The sequence below is a fragment of the Mytilus californianus genome, unplaced genomic scaffold (assembly GCF_021869535.1).
Source record: "Mytilus californianus isolate M0D057914Y unplaced genomic scaffold, xbMytCali1.0.p SCAF_1, whole genome shotgun sequence".
NCBI classification, from domain to species: Eukaryota; Metazoa; Mollusca; class Bivalvia; order Mytilida; family Mytilidae; genus Mytilus; species Mytilus californianus.
This window is the reverse complement of record NW_026262581.1, coordinates 58,821,961-58,848,102: the sequence shown is the minus strand read 5'-3', so window position 1 is coordinate 58,848,102 and position 26,142 is coordinate 58,821,961. Positions and strand designations below refer to the sequence as shown.

Here is a 26,142-nt window from a genome sequence, read left to right as displayed (position 1 = left end):
GGGCCAGCTGAAGCCCGCCTCCGGGTGCGGGATTTTCTCGCTGTGTTGAAGACCCATAGGTGGCCTTGGGCTGTTTTCTGCTCTTTGATTGGGTTGTTGTCTCTTTGACACATTCCCCATTTCCATTCTCAGTTGCCTTAATTCATAACATAGACACAAGAGAAAAACAAATGTTCACACCAAATCGCACAACACTAAACAGAAATACACTCCATTTCTTTCAAATGCAACTCTTGGTTGTTGTTATTTGCGTTCGGTATTTAGGTTTAACTAATTTCAGGATTTTGCAACCGTTCCTCGAAAAACTTTTAATTTCATAACAAACATTTTAATAGCGACTGTTATGTACTACTTACAAGATACAAGATGCGAACCAGATCGACATTGTCAATAGATGGATTAAAATCAATAGGAAAATATACGAATGAGATCCTTAAAGTCAAGTAAAGCAAATAGGTACATGTCATCTCAAAGACCTGTGCATATGTAAACTACGTAGTGCTGCGTATAATTGACCTCCTTCGCTTAAAATATCAGTTATTGAGTCACACCATGTGTTAAAACGCGGAGCATATTAATAGGAGAAATATCTTTAGCCATTATGAAAAATTGACTGTGTAATAGTTCTCTAATTCACTAATTTGTTCCTAGCTATCAATTATTTCCAGGCATAGTTAAAACGTCTCTTGTACATATTTTTGGATTTGGATATTAATAGGGTTTGGTCTATTTCTTTGGTTCATGCTCAAATTATGCTTGTATACAAGGTTTAATTTTTCAACAGTAGAGCGCATCAAAAGGAAAATATACTCTGCGTGGAATGAAGAAAAGATGACAACCTAAAAGCCTATCAAGCTAATAAACGAATTGGATTTTTTTTAAACTTTACATAATAATTTACAATTAAATCTATATGGGTATTTTCAATATGTTATTTTTTAATTTTAAAAATATATCAAGTGTATGCAAGCTCTAATTTTGTTTGATTAAAATAAGCCGTCCATTTGATCAGTTTTGCGAAAGAATAAATACCGTATTATTTAAGAATTACTTAACCAGGAAATACATGGATATCAATAACTGTGTATGCTTATCACCCTGAATAAGAGGAGTTGAAATATAAAAAAAAATCCCTTGATTGGCAAACGTAAATGTTGGAAAGTGAAACACATTTTTCGTACAGTTAAAATATTGCATTGTGTATTTCACCTCCTTCGATTTATATCATTTACATTTTATTATTTGTACTTTTCACAGGACTTCACGCATCAGTCGTGTCTTGTGAAATACTAAAATTAAAACAAAATGTGATTTTCCAATTTTCTTTAATACATTTCCAGAATTTACAAAGGTACACAGAAAAATGCACAATGAAGTAAATTCACAAAAAGCACTCAACGCTACAATATCGGTATAATGGACTACACTATACATGGGTAAGTATTCGTCCAATACAATTTTTCCTAAATATTAAAAAAAAAAACAACAAAAAACTTAATTTTTCAAAAAAAAATATTATGGGTGCATTTCTGTTTGATACCAATAGAAGCAGAATTTTGCAGGTTATTATTTTTTTTATTTGGTCATATTTTTTATAGGAGTGTTCTCATTTTCTGCTGATATAGATACAAGTTGGTTTTTTCCAGAAATTTGTTATGTATTTCAATTACATTAAAATGTAAAAAAAAGTTATATATGTTCACAACAGGAGAAAACAAAAACAACAAAGAAACAACTTATGGCCAAATAAACAATTATAATGCAGACGATTCTGAGTCTTTTAACGTGTGGTTTGTTCAATCATAAATGCCTTTAAAAACATTTAAACGTATTTTTATATGAAATACATTGCAAAAAAGTGTAGGAGACGAATTAGTATGGCCATGTAATGTACTTGCAAACTTGAATAATATAAAACCGTACCAAAGAACGCTGGCTGTTCTGAAATCGATCTAAAAGTTTGTAATCATGCCGACCTACAACCAAATATCTGTGGCGGCATGTAACTCGGAGAAGCTATTACAAAGCAACGTATTTAGCAGTGCAGGATAACAAGTTCTTATTCAATGTCAGAATATATTTGAACAGGTAAAATACACAATTTGTATTGTTTCAATTCAAAATTAAGCAAATTGCTGTTAAAGGCAAATAACATCATGAGCAAAAATTGAACAAAAATGAAATAATATTGTAACAGTTAGCCCAGTCCTCAGTGTTTAGCCACTGACATGATTAATAACATACATTTGTTATTTTTATTTTGCAAAAATAAATTCATAAATTATTGAGAAACTATTAACTCTATTGAAAACAAAGGTAACCTTACCTGGGTTTGGCTACACTTTTCAGTTAATTTTTGGTTAAATAGCTCTTAAAGTATTTGTACAACCTTGGCTGAAATTGTTTGTTTTGGGTGTTCCTGATAAAGGAAAATCCGAAAAAGCACGAAAATTAGGAAGTGTTATTATCATCACCATAAATAAGTATGTTACGCCAAAAAGAAAGTAGGACAGTTCCTTCACTTTTTTGCCTACAAATAATATTACTGTATAGCGTCCTGTGATAAACTGGTCTTCCATAATATATCTTTAGACTAAATAATATCGCATGTTTTAATATCGAAACTAATGTTTACACAGGGAGGCTAAAAAGGCTCCATCATAGACCAAGAGCTTACGTTGAATTTTTAAAATCGAAAGGAGGTAATGATTTATGTACCCATGATAGTATATGTTTGAATGTCTCTGTAACACTAAGATGTCAGAACAGATCTATAAGAAATTATACTGAATGTGTTCCACATTGAATCAATGATCACGTGTTCCTAATACTGCAGCAGCAGATTTCGAATCCGGCTGGATAGACGGACAAGCCAAACAGAGACTATTATGGCATTGATTGCCATGAAAACTATTAACAGACTTATGCTGTAGAATTAACTTCTAGTTGATGATTGGTAAGCATCTAGCTTATTACGCCTTTCTGTATATCTGCTACAAAGAATTGGGTTTGAATGAAATTTCAAAGACTGATCCTTTTCGTGGATTTGCAAGTAGCTTATAATTTTAGAATGTACTTTTATTGAGGTGATTCGATACTGATTTGTAGTATATTTATCGGCAATATGGATTCTTCAATAAATAATTTATTATTATGGAAAATGAATAAATACTACATATATGTAAAAATAAGGAGATGTGGTATGATTGCCAATGAGACAACTATCCACCAGAGAGCAAATGAAGTTGAAGAAAGCATTTAAAGATCACCGTACGGCCTTCAATATGCCTTCTTTTTCGTTCTGTATATGTTTTATAAGATTTAGTATACGCTTTGATCAATTAGTAGTATCTTTATCTGTATGGTTAAAAAAATCTTAAAATGGAAATATTACGTTCACTGAAATCTTAGATCTCGCTGAAACAAGCACACACTGAACCAGCGGAAAAATGTATACACTATCAGAAGGAGAAACTGGAACATTACAATCAAGGAAAAATAAAATCTATAATAGGGATCGAAAAGTTGTTGCATTTATCATTAATGTGGCTGCAAAAATTCTATGAGAAATTCTTATACGAAGAAAAAAAAAACAAACTTAAGAGTAAATAGATACGGATGAGTTTGAATTGTATATTTCAAAAAGAGTTAATGGTTAACAGAACATTTTTTCCTCTGAATATCTGCAAATATAGGTGAATATATGTATTAAGAGATGTTTCGTTTGGTAGTAAAGACGTTAAGCCATTAACTCTTAGTCCGAACAATAAAGGAATCTTCCATTAGAAGGGCACATTAGTTTTCTATAGGAATAAACAAATACACTGACAGTATTCTTGTAGTATGTTCCATCCTCAGAACCCGTATAGTATTTCATCAGTTTAAAAACTTAAACAGTGCTAATCAAAGCTCAAAGGGAGGGTGTGCGTATCTTTCCAATGGTACTTCTTGTTTTAAAGCAAGATAATCAATATTTCATGGAATCTACACAAACGTTATTATTTTTACAAACTTTTATTTATAGTCGAATAATGAATATTCATATAACTAGATTGACTGACTGAATATCTGATACATGTACATGTAAGCTGATGACGTGAATTTAGTCGATACTGCAACACATGTTACTCCTGTGTTCCGTTTGAAGAAATGCGGTTCTTTTTAGAATTTCTTTTAATATTTTTTGTATTCCTTTTAACTGTTTTAGAATATAGGTAAGTAATTTATCTTTATTTAAACGACAACACGTACATATTTTTGATAATTAAAGCATAATACTTTTACAGATTGTTTTTGATTTCTGTTATTTTCATTTAACTTTGTTTTCTACTTCTAAGTTAGTGACAGTCTCATTCATATTGTTTACCTATTTATGAATTGCTTATTTCTCAAATTGCAAATAGTTGACAACACACACAAATTCCGTAACTGCATAACTTCAGCCCGTTGTGTTATGTACTATTTTAAAACTGCCAAATACAGTAAATAGAGAATCACTCCCTCTCGCACAGAAAAGAAAGATTCCATATATCAAGCATGTAATTCAACCAGGATAATATTACGACGTAATATTTTTATAAGTATTATATAGTATATGCTATGCTCTTGTATGCTTGTTTTTGTGTTTTTTTAATTTTTGCTTATTCCAAAAGTGAGTGCTGGTTTAAACATCGATTATTTCAAATCTCGCGTATAAATTTCAAAGGAAAACAGTAACTAGAGGCTCTAAAAAGCATGTGTCGCCCACCTGCATCTTCAAAAATGGCCACTTATAAGTAAAAATTATCATTATTGGGGAATAACTTTATTTAGTGCTTACTGGCAATTTAAGTCATGTTGACGTATTTGTAGATCTTGTCCTGCTGATCTTTTTTGCTTTTCAAAGATTCTTTCTACATTTGTATCTATTATACATTTCCAGATAATAGGCAAAAAATAAAAAAAGGTAAACATCATCTTTAAAGGGCAATAACTCCAATAACGAGTCGACTGAAAATTTCAGCAATGAGGCTTATTTGTAGATCTTGTCTTGCTGATCGTTTTTGATATCTAAATTTGCTATCTATCTACAATAATTATCAAGATAATAGGCAAAAATGCTAAAAATGGGAAAAATCATTATAAAGGGCAATAACTTCAATAAGGAGTCGACTGACAATTTTGGTCATGGTAACTTATTTGTAGATCTGGTCTTGTTGATCATTTTGGCTATTTATAGTTTCTATCTATCTATTATAATTTTTTATGATATGAGGAAAAAATGAAAAAAAAAAATGATAAAATTTGACTCTTATGGGCAATAACTCCATAGAAAGTCGTCTGACAGTTTTGACGTAGATAGACAGCAGATAGATCTCACATTTTGGACATTTTTGCGCTTTCGGATTTTCTCTATTCAAACCGATTTTCAAGATAATAGGCAAAACTTACATTTTACCCCTATATTATATTTTTAGTCTTGTCGACCACCTTGGTTGGCAGGATGGATCATTGGACACATTTTTAAAACTAAATACCCTAATAATGATTTTCATAAAGTTTGGTTAAATTTGGCCCAGTTGTTTCAGAGGAGAAGATTTTTATAAAATATTAATAAAAAACACAAAAAATGGAAAAATCGTCTTTAAAGGGCAATAACTCCTATAAGGAGTCCTCTGACAATTTCACTTATGTTGACCCATTTGTAGATCTCGTCTTCATAAAATTATTTCTAATTAATGTTTCTCTCTATCTTTTATAGTTTTTAAAATAATAAGCAAAATAGAAACAATGGTAAAATTTGACATTTAAGGGCAATAACTCCTACAAAAAGTCGTTAGACAGTTTTGACGTACATAGACAGCAGATAGATCTCAACATTTAGAAAATTTTTGCACCTGTCAGATTTTCTCTATTCATAGCAGTTTTCAAAATTATAGACACAACTTTTATTTTACCCCCTATGATCTATTTTTAGCAATGTCAGTCATCTTGTTCGGCAAGGGAAGTCATAGGACACATTTTAAAATTTAGATACCCTTATAATGATTGGACTAAATTTGGTTAAATTTGGCCCAGTAGTTTCAGAGGAGAAGATTTTTGTAAAAGTTAACGACGATGGACGACGGACGCCTAGTGCCTTTCGACCAGATGAGCTAAAAAGCAAATATCAAAAAATCAATATTATTTAAAATGTCAAAATTTATATTGATACTGATATTGGGTATTGTTACAGATGATGATATTCTTGCGTGACTATATCGTCAGATTATTTTACACGATGTGATTTTTGTATTTTTAATTTCTATAAAAAAAAAATCCGAATGTGTTCTGTTGTAAATGTTGTAATAATTGTAGAATTTGTAAAGACAAATAATGATATGGGATAACACTTGATTAAATAATCAATAACCATTTCAACTAGAGAAAATACTAACAATATTAAAAAAAGATTATCGCAACAGCAACCAACTTTTCGACAATGACTATTTTAAGACCTGCATGTGTTACATAATCTTCTAGTCATATTGCTTCTAATTTTTTTTACGTATATTTATATCTCTGGCATTCAAATGTCTAGGTGTTAGCACAAACGCATGAAAATTTTAAAGTTTAATTTTCATATATAAGATCTGGGATGATTCCACTGCCTGTGAAGTAATCGCCAGATCAGTAGTCAGTGATTCGGTACTGCCATGACTTATAATCTTCTTTTAAGAAAATTCCCGTTGATAAATCAAGAAAATATTAGGCAAATAAGGTTCTAACTCCACCAGTAAAAGTTCACATTAATAAATTTGGCTATTATTTCTAGGTTCCTTTTGGTCATATACCGCCTAACGTTTCTACGTCTTTATACATCTGGCTGTCAATTGTATACTTTTGAGCGTTCTTGAAGGAGTTTAATCAAGAAAAGCGCTTTTGGACGCACAGAATTGTAAAAATCTTATATTCATTAAAACAAATGTGTATTTGTTGTGCCAAAAGGAAAAGAGGATTTTTACAGTAAATATCTGACAAAATAACATCCTCATTATCAAAACAAGACAACACAAAACAAAATATAGCAACACAACACAACATAGTTCAACACAACGAAACAAAAGATAAATGATTTCATTTCAATTTTGAATTCTAAAACAACTCACATCATAATTTTATTTTGGACTATACAATTGTAAGCTCTCTTGACCAAAAGGGGAATTGCGGGCTACTGCAATCACTTGTTGTCCTTCTTCTATAGTCCGTCGTTGTCTTTTTTTTCCATTGTGTTCTCCTCTGAAAGCACAGTGCAATAATTGGCACCAAATAAACTTGGCTTCATCCGGAGAGATGTACGTTTGAATGTCATGTTCGATTACTTCGTCGGGAGACCAACGTAACTGTTGTAAGTAAAGGTAGAATATAGTGGTGAAATCAAAAATGTTTTCTCTATTATATTTAGGATCTTAAAATGGAATAAACAGATATTATTCTTATTTACCACATATCTGTTAGATTAAGCATAACATTTTGAAATAATCATCAAATGAAAGGAAATGAAAAGTAATTTTAACACTAAAGTATATACCTTTCTGTATCATATTGCTTTATATTACTACATTTTAAAGATTATTTCATCTCAGTCCAATCTTAAATGCATAGAAGATATGCTTTAAGCAAGCAAATTTTCAATCTTTTCAAGAATTTCTCCGCAGCCGCCATGTTTCATTTAAAAAAAAAACGATATTAATTCCCCCCTGAAAAACATTATAGGAATCGCCCTGTCCGTCTGTGTGACTGACTACCAGTGTTCACTGTATAAGAGCAACTCCTCATAAAGCGTTAAACGGGTATTGATGAAATTTTTAACAGTGATAGAACAACGTGATTTTATCTTGTATAATTCTAATATAAGCTAACGCAACCAAAAGGGTCAGTGTGAGTTATTGTTATCCTTTTGCGTCTTTATCGTTTATTTTTAAACCTCCTCCCTTGAAACTGCTGTGCCATTAACTGACCCCAGATTCAACTTTGCATCAATCTGTGATGCTTCTGCAAAATGTAGTTTTACATTACTGGTGCACATATTGAGTCAGCAATAAAAATATAGGAACAGATAAAATTGTTCAAAAATTCATGTTGAAACGTTTTGATCACAAACTTTACATGATCAGAATAACAATTAGTTATTTCTCGTCAATTTGTATTTCGTATCTAATGAAATATTACCGAACAGTAAAGCAAATGTTCATAGAAAGTATAATGGACGACTAAGGAGTATGAAGCTTTCACCGCTTTCCCAGACAGCTGTACAATGGATTGGTTATCCGTGTAAACTTTCCACTTACACTATTCCCCATTACACTTTATACCATTCCCATTGCAGCATACAAATACACAAAACTTCATTATCCTTTTCCAGTTGAATCTTACACGATATTGCACAGTTCAAAAATACAATGTATTTTCAGAGAAGACATACAATTGCATTCCAGATTTCATGGTTTGAAAAAAAAAACAGAACTATTTACGAAGTCGTAAACCCCATACATCGTTCTCCATTACACATTAACCATACCCCATTGCATCATACACTCTTCTCTATTACACATTACAAGTTTTATTGCTAAGTTTACACCATTCAAGGGCTGAAGTATTATATAGTTTGCCTTTTTCGTATACTTTAGAAAGCCAAACCGTACCTCTAGACGTTTAAAAAAAATGATCATCATAATGCTAATACTCTTCATTTTAGTGAGGGACGATGCACAGCGAAATACAAGACTAGTTATACTTGTAACAAGCCTCAACAGAGAAAAAAGACTCACTACTATTCATGTGGTAGTTGGTGGCGGCGGAGAAGATGTCAGAGACATGTGACGTAAGCATGAACGATAGCTATTATATCAAGTAATTTAGTGCTACATGTATGTACATATACTCTCATTAAACATCTATTGAGAAATCTATTTACGGCAAATGCAAAATATTAAAAAAATCGTCATTTTATCAGGACACTTTTGCTTGTTTGAGATACTCCAGCAGAAAATAAAAAGAATACATTAGTAACATCAGATCTTTCAATGATCAATGGTTATATTCTAATCATTGTAACTTGTACATCTATCTTTCGACTTGGATATTCCACTGCAGTTTTTAATTGTCTATTATTATAACCCCTTTATAACAACTTTTTATGCATGTTTGTGTTAAATGCAAACATCAGCCGTTTGGAAAGTCCGGACACTCTCATTTATAAAGAATAACTTTTATACATTGTCTTAAAATATAAAAGGAGTACGTTTTGTAAGGTTAATATTTGGCCCCGAATAATAAGTACATTATTTCAAACTAAAAAGTGTTCCATGTTGATGAATAGACATGTAAAAAAGTATTTTTAAATATTTTTGCTCAGATTTTCTTCTAAAGCGTTTACATTTACATCTGAAACATGCCAACAATTGAGATTTTGGTGAAAGTGAACAAAATCGTCGTCTGAATTTCAACCACGTTAAGGTCTAGCAAAACACAGAGCGCAGGGTTCGACACATCAAGTCAGATAAATGTATGTAATTTATTATAACAAAAAAATAGTCAAAAGATCTTTTTTGTCGACGTACGCGCAGTATCTGTGTTCATTGAATTTCTTGGAAAATCTAATTTTGTGATACTCGTGACGTTATTTTAAAAGCACACTGCAAAGTAAATTTCATTGAATTTACAACAAAAAAGACCTATTTCCTATCTAGTTATTGTATGTGCTATAGATTGATAGATATTTTTATTTTTGAGTACAACTTGGTACTTGTACATGAAATACAATTTTAAACATACGTATATAGTCAATAAACATGTATATTTATACCAACCAGCCTTTAGAGGCTTATGATGCACTGTCGTGTATGTACGAAATATTATATAAATAAATTTCAAAATTATATTAATCCTTATTATATCTGAGGCGCAAATCTTCTAGATAGTTTCAATAATTCAGTTGTGTTTAATAATATGAAAATAAAGGTGAAAGTATCCAAATAATTATTGGTTTGATAATTTAAGGGATTTTGCTGTGAATGTAAAATTTGGATCTTCTATAATTGTTGGGGATATGCAGAAAATGCTTTCCTTAAACTTCTAAAGCAGTTGTAGACCACTTTGCATATGTATACAAGGGATATTCCAGGAAATTTTTCTATATGCTAAATTTTCATATTCGAAGTAATAGATGTACATGGAAAAGCAGGAGGATAAGAGTTGACTCTTTTTGTTCGTATCAACATTTTTATCATGTGTATCATGCTATAATTCATTATGATAATGAATCAATAAATCCTTATTTGAAATTATAGCTGGAAACAAGGACCATATTTTGGGCCTAATCGAACCAACTCCTTTGTTTGTATGAGGCTAAGAAACAGTTAGGTTGCGAGGATGTTCCGAACATTCTATCCTGATTCGAGCCGAGACTCAAACATTTGTATTTCGAGACAATGTATTGTTTTTTTTTTCTTTGTACTGCAACTCCTAAAACTGTTCTAAATGAATAATTTTGGACAGAAACCAACAATTTTGAATTTGAAGCGGACGATGTAAAATTCTGCAAACCTGCATTCTTTTACGACGTCTTAAATAGGGAACACATTTTTTAAAGTAAAAAACGAGGCTTTTCATATGCCTATTTCAAGTCAGGAGCCTATATTTTAGATGTTGTCTTTAATTGCTGTCTGTCATACTTGTTTTTTGCATAAATCAGGCCTTTTCTCTTTAGAATTGTTTCATATTTAGTTTTGCCGTGTTATTTTATAAAAGGTTGTCAAAAAATCCTCCAACAATGATCCATGGGTATATTCAAAACAAAAATATGTAAAAATTTAAAATAGCAGATTGAGTTGATTTTTAGATAAATATATTCAGGCAAAACTTTTGCAGTCAAAGAACAAACAAAATAATAAACCATGTAAATATCAATTAGTTTACAAAGGCAACCTTAGCACTTGTCAAAGAAGTCGAAGAAAAATACCGTTGCAAAAAACTAAAAACGACGAAAAGACAAACATCATTCCACAGAACGTTTCAAAAAGACTGAGCAACACGAACCCAACCAAAACTCGGGTGTGAACTCAGGTTCTCAGGAAATGTAAGCAGACCCTTCTTCACATTTAATACTCGTTTTGTTGCTCGTGTCTTAGAAGATATATTACTTCTCAAGAATACAAAAATAGCAATAAGAAACCCCAACTGATCGAGTTAGTAATTTTATAACATTAACGATAACAATTTTACTGCACCAGATGCGCATTTCGACAATAAATATCTCTTCCTTATTGGCCGAGGCAAAAATGTTTGAAAATTCAAACTTATGAAAAAAATGAAGCGCTGATAACCAAAAAAAGACAAAAGGTATAGTAAAAGCCGGGCAAGGAATCAGAGCTTTGCGCGAGGGAGATATATTCCTTTATTTAAAATAATTTCAAAAATTTTGTAAAAGAAAAATTTAATAACACAATATCCGTATTTTCAGATGTCCATTAGTGTAAATTTCAAGAAAACGATCTAGAAATGAAGCGGGCCTTCTTCTGTCTGTAGTGTCCTTAACTTTTAGTTCACAAAGACATAGGAGATGTTGTCCCTTACTGAAATAAAGATTATTTAGATAAATGACATCGTTATTATATCTGAAATTGAAACTACAGGATTTTGATTCCTTTTTCTTCTTTTCATTAAGAATCTGTTTTATACGAGCAAAATTAGTAACCAAGGAAATGTTAATATACATTCATATAGTGTCAACTTTTAACCTTAAAAGCCCGTAATAATTTAAATATCAGTGATTCAAATTACTTTTGATATTTCAGCTACTTCAACAAATATGTCAAGAGTACTTGCTACAAATATCAATCTTGTCCAAGTAAGTTTTCAAAAGTAGTTTTTTCTAAATTATCTTGCGAAGTATAGGTATAAGTCTCACATTCTCATTTGTTAATCTTAAATGATATCGATTAAAGTGTACCATTCATATTTACACTGCGATGTCAGTAAATGTAAAAAAGACCCCTTCTAGATTGAAAAAGAGAGGCGAAAGAGGTATCATTTATTTCAAGTTTGATGGGATAGATGCGTTCAACATAGTCATCTATCTTTTAACTATTTAGTGAGAGGACATCATTTTTACATGTGAACGTGAAGTTGAATGGTAAGGCTAGCTTATTTTCATTTATCCCGATCAGCTCTTGTTTGTAAATATAAATAAGAAGATGTGGTATGAGTGCCAATGAGACAACTCTCCATCCAAGTCACAATGTATAAAAAGTTCACAATTATAGGTCAAAGTACGGCCTTCAACACGGAGCCTTGGCTCACATCGAACAGCAAGCTATTAAGGGCCCCAAAATGACTAGTGTAAAACCATTCAAACAGGAAAACCAACGGTCTAATCTATATAAAAAACGAGAAACGAGAAACACTTATGAACCACACTAACAAACGACAACCACTGAACAACAGGCTCCTGACTCAGGACAGTAGTCTGCATCAAATAAAATGAGGAACAAGTCAAAAGGAAGAGGAGTATAGTTAGTTCCCATAGGATTACCGAATGTTTGTTGAAAAACACATCATCTAAACGTAACAAACGTGTTGTCATTTAAAACATCTTATCTTTGGTAATGTCTGTTTCAGATTTATTATTTTAATAATATTAAGTATGATTTATCCCTTCTTTACCAAGATGTTTGCATCTACGTTAAACTTGTAACTAAATTGCGTTTCCATCATAAACAAACCCATCAAAGATACCAGGCTTATAATTTTGTATGCCAGACCCTCTTTCGTCTACATATTACTCATCAGTAGAGCTCAAATCAAAACATTTGGAAGACAATATAAGTTATATGGTTCGCTACTGACCCCCTACGGATCCATAGAGGGTAAGTAAAATCCATAGGGATGAGGCCAAAGGCCGAATCCCCTATGGATTTTATTCACCCCCTATGGTCTGTAGGGGATCAGTAGTGAACCGTATAACGAATTTATCGCACGCGATACTTTTTCTGCAGCGTTTGTAGAAAAATAAACAATGAAATACAAAAACATCAATAGATGACGTCACCATTAACAGTAGCCGTGACGTCATGAAACCACTAAGAAATTTACCAACCCCCTACGAATCCATAGGGGGTCACCACGTGACGGCGTTAAAACCAATCACAACGTAATAATTTACCCGCGGTGCGATAAAATCAAATAAGAATTTCTAATGCAATTATTTTTCTATCAATGGTTCTGATTGGATTACAAAAAAAACTCACATTTTGCACCTAGAAATCTACTTTCTATCCAGTTTAATTACATTCTGAAGTGGACAAGAAGCCAGAAAACGTCCGGTGTTTACGTTAAAAACTTTGATGCCGGAAGCATACCTATGACGTCACCTAGTTTAGGCGCCAAAGAAGATAACATCATTTTGCGGAATTTTCGTTTAATGAATATTTTACAGTGAAATAATAACTAAAATTGAATGATTTGTTTATTTTGCATTAGAATAGAGATAACTGTATTCTATTTGAAGCTTTGCGGACGTCCATCGGTAGTTTTACTGTCGCAAATATCCGTTTACCTGTCTCCGCTACGCGTCGCCAGGTAAATTAAATTTGCGACAGTAAAACTACCGATGAACGTCCGCAAAACTTCAAATACAATACAGTTATCTCTAAAGTTAAAGATCATATAACACCGAAAATTCCGAGAAGTTGTGCCAAATAAGACTGTGGCAACCTATGAATAAAAAAGAACGAAACAAATAATGAAACACGAATAGAAAAAGAAAGTATGATTCAAAGGATCAAATGTTTTGATTTCAATAAAATTTAGAATTAAATCATATCAAAATCGTTGCACGTTTTACTTTTATTTTGTAACACCGGTTTATGTTGAAGTATGATCTGTGTGTTTATATTTAGGCCACTATGGTTGGAGTGGTTGGGGATCATGGGGAAGCTGGGGTAGTTGTCCATACCCCAGTTCTAATCCATACCGGAAAAGATATAGATACAACAAATGTGGCTCTTCCAGTAGCAACTGTTGTAGATGTGGATCCTACGGACGTCAGATTTCAACGTCTTCATCCCAGAAATGCAGTAAGTATATTAAAAATAATATATAAGTTTTTAATTAAGTTTTTAATTAATTGTTTATAACTTAGTTAATTTCACCTGATCGAGAGTTATTGTAATATCAACACTGTTATATACATAATTTAATTACTTACACTTTTTACCTAATAAGTCACGGCCTATCAGAATTGAACTATTTTATATAATTAAAAAAGTTGTACCTTATATGACACCAAAAGGAATAGGGAACGGTTTTCATCACCTCTGTTTCTCGGCTGTCGTCGTTACCTTCTCAAACAAATTTCTCTAAACCCCCTAAATAATTAAAAAAAAATCGGCTTCTTCTTTCGACTCTCCTTACATATATTGAACTAGTATTGGATACGTATATAGATATATACTTCGTAGTAAGAGATTTAATATCGTTCTTGTTATATTTGAATTCATTTTGTCGAAATTACTTGCACAATATCACGGAAACGACAGCTGTGATTTCATAGCAGACATGTACAATAGAAAAACTGGAGAAAACTGAAACCTCTCTTTGTATATAGTTGTTCATTTTTACACCCGTTCTGTGAATGGACAATACTGAATATTATTTTTACACAAGAAAATATCTGGTAAATAGTGCTGCTGACTAGTAGCAATAAAAAAGGGCTGTCATATAATATCGATATTTCGTCTAAATATAAGAGTATTGTGAAAAAAGATATATATGGTGTATGCCAACTGATTTCTAACGTTAAAACTTAACACTTGACTTCCAATTGATAAACAATTATGATATTAATTAATTGAAAGTCAAGTGCAACAAAATTCAAATGCTGTCTGTAAGTTCTCATGCCGCTATTACTATCCAGATACCATCATAATATCTCCAATGGTGGTTTAAAAGTAATAAACAATACCATTTTCCTTAAATTTTCTGAGTATTATATGAAGTTATATCGGTCAAGGTAAAACTGACATATGATATATATTTACTCGGTATACTATCATATGCAAATTGTGAGTTTACTCTCTGTAGGCTGACTATGGTGGAGACAATGCTTTATTTATGAAATTTTTAAAGTCAATTGGCATTAATTGGATCAAAAGTCGGTCAACGGAATGAAACTCATATTTGATTTGTTACAAATCTTTATATATTTATAAACAAAATATCAGCTGCATATGTGTAAAGATGGCTATGAACTTTTTTCGTTTACTTAAATCTAACCGATATATATATATTCAAAGTGTGTGATAATCTAAGTGTCTCTTTGATTTAAAAAAAATAAGAAGATGTTGTATAATTGTCAATGATCTGGTATTTTTGTCGTTTATTTCTCGACTTATTTTATATTTTATTGTGGTGAAAAAGCATATTAAAATGTGCGCACGATCAACGCTTTTACAACCTTATAAAATTATAAAAAGAAGCATTCAATTCTTATAATCACATTGTTATGGTAAATCCATGAAACCTGTATTCTATCAAGCTTTTCGTTTGTTTTTAAATGCATGTTTTATGTTAACATTGTCACGGATATATATAGCACGTATAGGAAACCTGACAATCCTAGTCATTTTAAAGATTAAAGTCGAGCGCACCTGCCATGTGCGGGATTCAAACTCACAACCTCAGCGTTGACAGGCTAGGGATAAAGTAGTGCGACTACTTAGAAAAAAGTAAAATAACAAAAATACCGAACTCCAAGGAAAATTCATAGCGAAAGGTCCCTAATCAAATGGCAAAATCAAAAGCTCAAACACATCAAACGAATGGAAAATAACTGTCATATTCCTAACTTTGTAAACCGTACGACCTTCAACAATGAGCATAATTAGCTATAAAAGACCACGAAATGACAAATGTAAAACAATTCAAAGGAGAAACTAACGGCTTGATTTATGTACAAAAAAAAGAACGACAAACAAATATGATATACAGCAAAAAATGACAACCACTGAATTACAGGCTCCTGACTTGGGACAGGCACATGATTGTTTTCTTTTTGTGGTGAATTTATAGAGTTAGTGTTGCTTTGTATGTTTTTTTTTATTTTTCAAAGGGATATCTGGCTTAATTTTGAGAAGGACATGATATTCTCTGCCAATGAAAATAGCACGTACAGTCATAGCTGTTGTATTTTATACGATAAAAAATGTTATTGAAGTGCCTCGCCATTGTTGTCATCCAATCAAAATTAAGGATAATAATGAAACATACACGTAATGTAATTATTTAAGAATTGAATGCTTCGTTTTACAATTTTGGAATGTAAAAGCATTGACCGAAGCACATTTTGTTAAAAAGAAGCATTCAATTAATATAATCAAATTTTTATGCTACTACCATGAAATTAATTGGCATATTAAGCTTTCTTATGCATTTTTATGCCAAAATTGCCATGGATAGCACGTGCAGTCACAGTTGTTTATACGGAAATAAGATTTGAAATTCGAGTGTCTCACGATTGCTGTTAGTCAATCAAAATAAAGGATTCTAATGAAACATACATGTAATGTAATTATTTGTTTTTAACTATTTCAGCTCATGGCTCATGGAGTGCGTGGGGATCTTGGAAAAAATATGGTAGTTGTTCTTCATCATGTAGGAAATGTGGGTCATCCCAGTATCCACAGCAGAAATACTATAAATACCGAACTTGTACAAGACCACGTCCTAGTAATGGAGGACGTTCCTGCAGTGGATCTGCTTATGGATACACATTTTCTAATTGCAATACCCATTCTTGTAAAGGTATACCAAACAGAGATATATAAAAAAAAACAATTTAATTAAAATAATTTATTTAATAGGACTGCCTTTATTAAGCTTTATTTTAATAATGATTGATAACAAGTTAGTAATAAAAGTTATTAAGGACATGCTTCTATAAAATACTTTGGAAATTCTACTAGAATTTTATTGGCGAAAGATAAGCTTATTTACGGCAATTTCTTTGTTTTTAAATGCTATGGTCATCGTGATGAAAATTTGAAATTATAATCGATGGAGTAAGTATCAAGGAAAGACTTATTATTTATATGTTTATACCGTCAAATGGAAGTCCTTTCGGTCCATGCACCGTGTAAACTAACATGATATTTATTTCACGTTTAACAAAACATAAAACAAGCATCCCTTTTTCAAAATCTTTGACCTATCAATTAGTGTCAGTTTGATTGCAATATTTCAAACTCAAAAAAGTGAGACGGCATATGTAACATTGCTTTCTATTTGCAGTTAATCTAAAAACAAAGCAAGTTTAAAACTATTTTGAATCGATTTGCTGTCTGAGTCTCACTTAGTTGTTTTCAGCAGTTAACAAGCAATGTACACGATTAATTTGCTTTTTCCCTAAATCTATATATTTCAGTAGAATTTTCTTACGTATACCATCGTCGGTCAAACAATTCTACACCATCGTAGGTCAAACAAGTTGAAACTATGGAAATAAGCACAAATAGACCAATCCATGAAGATACTGGTGACTCTACATAATTGAAATAATTCGTAACTGTTTGAGATAATTGTCAATAAAACTGATTGTCTTTGAATTAAACTAATTATTGATTTCAAAACTATAGAATTGGACATCGCTTGATATCAACTCGAGTTATTTGATTTTATTTATAAAATAAACGAAACGCTCGCGACTTTATAATTATTATTAAAATCAATTAACGAGCGTTGATATCAAGCTATATCCAATTTTCACGAGTTGTTAAACCTATAGTCCTCATGATAAAAGTTATCTTTGTCGTAGGGGTGAACTATTTTCGATTTTGCAAGTACATGCAGCGCTTCATTTCACATAAAAGTCCGCTTACGGTATTTACCAGGGACCTTGATTACTGTAAACATTTGACGTATTCTAGCTTTTTGTACGCTTCAGAATAGAATTAAATGGGACAAACAGAATATTTTCATGTGAAACATGTGAATGTATTGTATATTATTAAAGAAATCACAAATGTCCGTTTCCAAGGAGGAAATGTAATTTTCGAAAGTAATCATAAACTTAACGAATAGCCAATGGAAATTTCGCAATTTCATAAAAAATTGCAGGATAAACCAACCAAATTAACGCATTTTTCGTATCAATTATTCATATCAGTGTTTGGTCAGTGTGATCCGAGTAATATCCATTCGTGCAGGAAATAGATAATAGGACGCTGAATCTCTTGATTTCAAACGGTAAATATTAAGAACAAAACATATAAAAAGTGGTGGTTCAAACGTTATACAAATTGAAGAAAAAATAAACTATAATAATTTATCAACGAAACTGAGAAAAATTACTTATAGTATGAGATTTATCAATATCGTTGCTGATATGCAATATTTAGTTTTAAACCTAGCTTCATTTGAGTATTACTAAATAATTACCGTTATTCTAATTTTATGATCTTGAATACTCTTATATCTGTCCTAGATCTTATTATGTTTTATTTTAGTAAATGGTGGTTGGAGTAAATGGTATTATGGAAATTGGGGAAGTTGTTCAGCATCTTGCAAAAAATGTGGTTCTAAAACTAACCCAACACAATCCCAACGTCGGTACAGATACTGTAACAATCCATCTCCAGCATGTGGCGGAAGGTCATGTCATGGATCTTCTAGTTACTATTCATCCAAATCCTGTAACAAACATTATTGCAAAGGCAAGTTTTCACATCAAGTTAAAACTTAACAGTCTTTTAAAATAAGTCTTAAATGATTGAATTTGATTATTACCCCTCCCCCTTTCAAAAAAACAAACAAATCCTAAACAAAACAAAACGGGAAAAAATAAACCACCCACTAAAAAAAAAACAACAAAAAACAAAAAACCGAAAAAAACCAACCCTAAAAGAAAGCAAAAAAATAGAAAAAACAAAAAACAAAAAAAAAACAACACAAAAATTAAGATTATTTGTGTTTTTTGTCTTCCTTAAACTTTGGTCTAAAGGATACTCAATAAATGCTAGGAGAAACACATACAGCACACATAAATCAGTGTCATTTGTTAATCCTATAATCACACATACAAATATACACTATGTTAGATATTTTTTTACAGTTAATGGTGGATGGAGTAGTTGGTATTCCTCGGGAAGTTGGAACAGATGTTCTGCATCATGTAGAACATGTGGGTCATCTGTTATACCACTACAAAGTCTGAAACGCAGGCGATCTTGTACCAAACCATCACCAGGCTGTGGTGGAAAGACCTGTCACGGTTCATCTTATAAAACAACATCTCGCTATTGCAATACTTCCTACTGCAAAGGTAGTCTTGATTTAAGAGATACATTTTTATTTGTATGTCTAGACACAACTAATTAGGCATTTCACAGACAACAAAACAAGAAAATGCAAAAATAATTTAATATGAATGTGTCAAATATGCAAGAAATTATATAACTGAAAAATGAAAATGATTTTATTAGAACTCCATTCACATTTCTATTCAGCTTATTCTGTCGTTCGCAACTAGTATATGTATGACTTTTTATTCTAAACTCGACATTATATCTCCCCATTTAAAACATTGCGAAATATTAACAAACCACTGAAGTTTGATCTGACTTGAATAACACCTGTGTCCCTTGTGGAGCAGGAACTAATTCCCCATACGGGGCACCTGAGTCTTTGGTCGGGTTCAATCTTTTAAATCTTTTGTGTTCTGTATAATGTTTTATATTTGTATATTTTTTTTTCTTGGATGGTGTTGTTTGTGTGTACTTTATCGACAAAAATTTGTTGATTGCAACTTGGTATTTTCTCTATATCTACCATCCCTTTGCGTCCATCGTCCGTCCGTCTGTCGTCCTGTTCTAACTATTTCAAAGAAGATATCTCCTCTGAATCCAATGGCCCAATCTTAATAATTTTATATTACTTTTTATTCATAACTTATATAGTTACAGAATTCTTCGAAAAAACCAATTTCTGTATCATTTTTACTGAGAAATTTTGAATAATTGGATGCTTGTTAACAAAAGACGATAAAAATTGACAATAGTTTGTTGGACATATATATCATATATGCCTTTTATTTTGAATTTAAGATATATATATATAACATCTAGGCAAACCCAGAGAAAGAAAACAAAACTTATACGTGTAAAATCAATCAAAGCAACATGCTTGTTCTGAATATAATACGAATACATCTCGTAAATCGATTAAGAAGCCACATGTCAATGGAACAAACAAAAACTTAGTCAATACAAAGACATTTCTTTCCGATTTTATGTCTTTATATAAGATATGTCTTGTTTATTTTAAATGTATATATTTTGCGCATCGACATCTTAAGCACGTTAGCAAAAGAAAGACGGGGTAAAGAAATACAGTCTTTGGACTTCTTCCGTTCCGACAGTAAAACCAGTTCCGTTAGGAATTGCGGGATGTTTAAATACGCAGCCAGGTCCGGTTGGAATGTGCTATTAAATCTGATTCTTTGTGTTTGGTGAGTACCACGTTCTCTGCACGTTTAAGACCCCTTGCAACAACCCTCTGAGGGGTACATAGGTGGTCTGTTGCAAGTAAATTGTCCGACTTTATGCAATATATCCTAATTTCTTCCCGGACTAGTTTCTTACAGAACAAACAACATTTTCCAAAAGACCAAAATGAGTGAAAAAGTATATTTTTAACAAAACGCATTTGACTAGCAGGTCGAACAACTGATGTTCTTAAACCCTGCTTACGGCCATTGGCGATTGCCAAAAAAACGGATCACAAGATATAACAAAATAGATCTTTTAAATAATTTATTACTTAACAGAAAACAATAAACTTGCGGATAAGATGGTATACCGCAAACATGAGGTGCAAAATTTTGTACACCATATCCGGATTTCGACAATTAATGTCTCTTCAGTGATGTTAGGAATCGAAACGGTTATTGGTAGGCCACATAATTTACCTCAATTTAGGATTGACTCTTGAATTTTGAGGAGTCAAAATAGGATGAACGGATCATAGAAACCCGAAGGCAAATATAATACAAGCCCAAACGAAAAAATATAAACAAGTTTAAATTGAAAACAACGTTCAAACCTATGATTTCGTTGGATAAAAACCGCAATTTTTATACGTGTGCATGCAAAACAAATTTCTTTGTAGAGGGGTCTAAATACAGAACAAACAACATTTTCCAAAAGACCAAAATGAGTGAAAAAAGTATATTTTAACAAAACGCATTTGACTAGCAGGTCGAACAACTGATGTTCTTAAACCCTGCTTACTGCCATTGGCGATTGCCAAATAAACGGATCACAAGATGTAACAAAATAGATTTTATAAATAATATTATATATATATATAAGAAAATTAATATAAGATAATGACGGTTTCAATTCATCACTTTTACTAGCGCTTTCACTGCTTTCACAGATCTTCAGGTAATGTGACTTGTATACATAAATGTTATAAAACAATTGATTGACGTTAACACTAGTATGACGTTAACAAATACAAGGGAGACTACTAATGTCATTTTAAAAATTGGAGCAAAGTCTTTAAAATGTTTCGTAAAAATAAAATATTATTTATCATTTAATCCCGGGTTGAGAATGTTTATGAATAATTCTTCTTTCTTCTTCCGGAGAAAATCATTTTGACGATTGACCATATACAACGGAAATATTTTAAATCGTCCATTAGAACAACGATGGAAATGGTCGTTAGCCCTGATGATTGTTAAATCTTCATGGTTGGTTTGCTGTCTATGTACAGTCATTCTAGTCTGCAGTTCTGTTTTTGTCTCTCCAATATAGAATTCCTCACAATTTGAACATATGAGAGAATAAATGACGTTTGAACTTTTACAAGACATATTTTGTTTAACTGTGAAATGCTTTCCATTTTTGAAATAAATTGAACTTTCTTCTATTAAATCTGGATATATATATATATACAAGTTTAAATTGAAAACAACGTTTAAACCTATGATTGCGTTGGATAAAAACCTCAATTTTTATATGTGTGCATGCAAAACAAATTTCTTGTTAGAAGGGTCTAAATACAGCACAAACAACATTTTCCAAAAGACCAAAAAGTGAAAAAGTATATTTTAACAAAACGCATTTGACTTACAGGTCGAACAACAAATGTTCTTAAACCCTGCTTACTGTTATTGGCGATTGCCAAATAAACGGATCACCGATGTAATAAATGGATCTTTATTATAAATTAAATACTAAACAGAAAACAATAAACTTTCAGAAATGATGGTATACCGCAAACAAAAGGTACAAAGGTTTTTGTACACCATATCCGGACTTCGACAATTAATGTCTCTTCAGTGATGTTAGGAATCGAAACGGTATTTGGAAAGCCATACAATTTACCTTAATTTAGGATAGACTCTTGAATTTTGAGGAGTCAAAATAGGATGAACAGATCATATAAACCCGGCCTATTTTGGGCTTGTATTATATTTGCCTTCGGGTTTATATGATCCGTTCATCCTATTTTGACTTCTCAGACTCCAGTTTTCACAGCTCTTCACGTGTTTAGGTAATACACATCCTTGGTTTTCAGATGTTTGGGTTTGAGCTTTCCTGGTGAAGTTAAATCCAGAAAGCGCTTCTTAATGCATTGACCGAGTGTTTTTTACTTTTGCCTGTACAGATAATGTACGCAAAGTTTCTCATGTGAATAACACTTTTATCTCTGCATTCCGTGCAATACTTTTTATTTATAAAACGGCCTAAATGAAGAGATATTAGACAAATTTTACTGTCCTTTCTTGGTCGAGGCGACAGAATTTGCTGCCCGTGCATGATGCCGAGTCCAGTCCTCGTATATGGCATACATTTTATTTGTTGTTTATAGTAAACGGTGGTTGGAGTAGTTGGAAACCCTGGGGAAGCTGGGGAAAATGTTCTGCGGAATGTAAAACATGTGGATCGAATTCAAAGCCTTACAAGACTAGGCGTCGATACAGAGTTTGCAACAACCCGACACCTGCATGTAACGGGAATGCATGCCCTGGTTCAAGGTATATCACATCATCAACGACATGTAATACACATTACTGTAAGGGTAAGTAATCTGTACTTTTCAACAAAAAAGTTTTATGCATTTAACATATACACAGTTCATATGAAGATATAAGTCATAAATTTGTACGATAAAACGATGATAAAAAGGAAACTGACAATTCATATTACAAAAAAAGGATTCTAAACTGCATGTTGATACTTGTTCAACTTGTTAACACTTAATAAGGGAATTTGAAACAATAATTCATACCCAGGTGAAATTTTATACTAAAAAAATTAGGTAACACTTCTATTAAATAGACGTTTAAAAAGAACCCATATATATTTATTTCACTTAAATTTGACATTATCCTTTCTTCTTTACCGAACGTTACTTACCATCGGATTGTTACCGAACTGTACCAACACGATATGTATTACTAGTAGAGCGAAAACTGCTTACCGTTACGGGGTAACTGAGTCCAAACCTTGTTTTTGTCGAGTCCTGTTTATTAATCAATATATACTCTATAATGTTCTGTGGACTGCTATTTCTTGATTTTTCTTTTTTTCTTTCTTCGGCGAATGGTTGACTGTGTGTATTTCATCGACAAATGGTTTTTGATTGTCACTTAATAGATCTTACTTTTTAGGTATACCTATCTCCTTTATAGGAATATTTATCGTTACCTGGTGAAAACTGTAGAATTTGTATCACGAATGATGAAAGAATAAACCTCGACCAAACTACCAGACTTATAATTTTGAACGCCAGAAGCGCGTTTTCATCTACATAAGACTCATCAGTGACGCTCGAATAAAAACAAAGTTAAAAGGCCAAATAAAGTACGAAGTAAAAGATAAGAAGCTCATGCTTTCCTATCAAATTCACAAGTTCATAGTTCAATTTTTGTGGATATACAGTCATACAAAATATTTCATCTTTAGTTGATTAGACATTGTTAAAGAACTGGGAATAACTGAGTGTATTCCTATGTCGTGATCAAATACTATTTCTAAGCCTCGTGGGCCTATATTTGTTTATAGTAAATGGTGGCTGGAGTAGCTGGAAACCCTGGGGTGGCTGGGACAAGTGTTCCGCTGTATGTAAACCATGTGGATCAAACACGATTATTTTGCTTTTTTCCTAAATCTACATATTTCAGTAACATTTTCTTACGTATACCATCGTAGGTCAAACAATTCTACACCATCATAGGTCAAACAAGTTGCAAATAAGGAAATAAGAACACATAGACCAATCGATTAATTATTCGATATCAACACAAGATATTGGTGACTCTACATCATTGAAATAACTCGAAACTGTATAAGATAATTGTCAATATAAATAATTATCTTTGAATTAAACTACAAAAAATGTAATTATTGATTTCAAAACTATAAAAGTCCGCTTACGGTATTGAAAATACTGCCCAGGGACCCAGATTACTGTAAACATTGGACGTATTCATGCTTTTTGTAAGCTTCAGAATAGATTCAAATGGGACAAACAGAATATTTCAAGTGAAACATGTGAATTTATGTATATTATTGAAGAAATCACAAATGTCCGTTTCAAAGGAGGAAATGTCATTTTCGAAAGTAATCATAAACCTAACCAATAGCCAATGGAAATTACGCAATTTTATAACAAATTAAAGGATAAACGAACCAAATTAACGCATTGTTCGTATCAATTATTCATATCAGTGTTCGGTCAGTGTGATCCGAGAAATATCCCTTCGTGCATGAAATAGATAATAGGCCGCAACCATAAGAGAATGTTTAGTCTATTGACGCTGAATCTCTTGATTTCAAACGGTAAATAATAAGATAAAAATATATAAAAAGTGGTTGATACAAATTGAAGAAAAAATAAACTATAATAATTAATCAACGAAACTGAGAAAATTTACTTATAGTATGAGATTTATCAATATCGTTGGTGATATGCGATGCTTAGTTTTAAACCTAGCTTCATTTGAGTATTTCTAAATAATTACTGTTATTCTAATTTTATGATCTTAAATACTCTTATATCTGTCCTGATCTTATTATGTTTTGTTTCAGTAAATGGTGGTTGGAGTAAATGGTATTATGGAAATTGGGGAAGTTGTTCAGCATCATGCAAAAAATGTGGTTCTAATACTAACCCAACACAATCCCAACGTCGGTACAGATACTGTAACAATCCATCTCGTGCATGTGGCGGAAGGTCATGTCGTGGATCTTCAAGTCACTATTCATTCAAATCATGTAACACACATTATTGCAAAGGCAAGTTTGCACATCAAGTTAAAACATACAGTCTTTTGTCTTTGAATATAAGTCTTAAATGACTAAATTTCATAATTACCCCCTCCCCCACCCTAAAAAACACAACATTAACAACAAAACAAAACAAAAAAGGGGGGGGGGGAGCCCCCTTAAAAAGAACAATAAAAAAAAAAAAAAAAAACAACCCTAAAAGAAAACAAAAAATATACAAAAAAAAAAAAAAAAAAAAAACCACAAAAAATTTAGATTATTTGGGTTTTTGTGTTCTCTTAACGTTTGGTTTAAAGGATACTCAATAAATGTTATAAAAACACATAAGGCAAACTGAAATCAGTGTCATTTGTTAATCCTATAATCACACATACAAATGTACACAATTTTAGATTTATTTTTACAGTTAATGGTGGGTGGAGTAGTTGGAAAACTTCGGGAAGTTGGAACAGATGTTCTGCATCATGTAGAACATGTGGGTCATCTGTTATACCACTACAAAGTCTGAAACGCAGGCGATCTTGTACCAAACCATCACCAGGCTGTGGTGGAAAGACCTGTCACGGTTCATCTTATAAAACAACATCTCGCTATTGCAATACTGCCTACTGCAAAGGTAGTTTTGATTTAAGAGATACATTTTTATTTCTATGTCTAGACACAACTAATAAGGCATTTCACAGACAACAAAACATGAAAATGCAAAAATAATTTAATATAAATGTGTCAAATGTTCAAGAAATTATATTACTGAAAAATGAAAATGATTTTATTAGAACTTCATTCACATTTCTATTCAGCTTATTCTGTCGTTCGCAACTAGTATATG

The 26,142-nt window shown here is 31.9% G+C and overlaps 2 protein-coding genes across 4 annotated transcripts in view; both read left to right on the top strand.

Moving 5' to 3' along the window:
• The first annotated feature begins 4,142 nt into the window (after positions 1–4,142).
• Positions 4,143–25,641, top strand: LOC127705188 (properdin-like). Of its 3 annotated transcripts, XM_052209497.1 has the most exons (8): positions 4,143–4,214; positions 8,717–8,842; positions 11,817–11,869; positions 13,920–14,096; positions 16,612–16,821; positions 18,522–19,336; positions 22,894–23,103; positions 25,116–25,641. In XM_052209497.1, the coding sequence occupies exons 6-8, from the start codon at positions 18,781–18,783 to the stop codon at positions 25,382–25,384; spliced, it is 1,035 nt and encodes a 344-aa protein (XP_052065457.1). In that variant the 5' UTR covers positions 4,143–4,214; positions 8,717–8,842; positions 11,817–11,869; positions 13,920–14,096; positions 16,612–16,821; positions 18,522–18,780; the 3' UTR covers positions 25,385–25,641. The 3 variants fall into 3 exon arrangements, with proteins under 3 accessions (XP_052065457.1, XP_052065466.1, XP_052065475.1); XM_052209506.1 differs by lacking the exons at positions 18,522–19,336; positions 22,894–23,103; XM_052209515.1 differs by lacking the exons at positions 22,894–23,103; positions 25,116–25,641 and having other exon boundaries at positions 18,522–18,773.
• Positions 25,641–26,142, top strand: part of LOC127704690 (IgGFc-binding protein-like) — a gene marked incomplete at its 5' end in the record, with an annotated part of 68,761 nt that continues 68,259 nt past the window's right edge. Inside the window, one exon of the mRNA XM_052208828.1 lies at positions 25,641–25,929. Within this exon, the coding sequence (XP_052064788.1) occupies positions 25,641–25,929 (289 nt within the window). The remainder of the gene's footprint in view (positions 25,930–26,142) is intronic.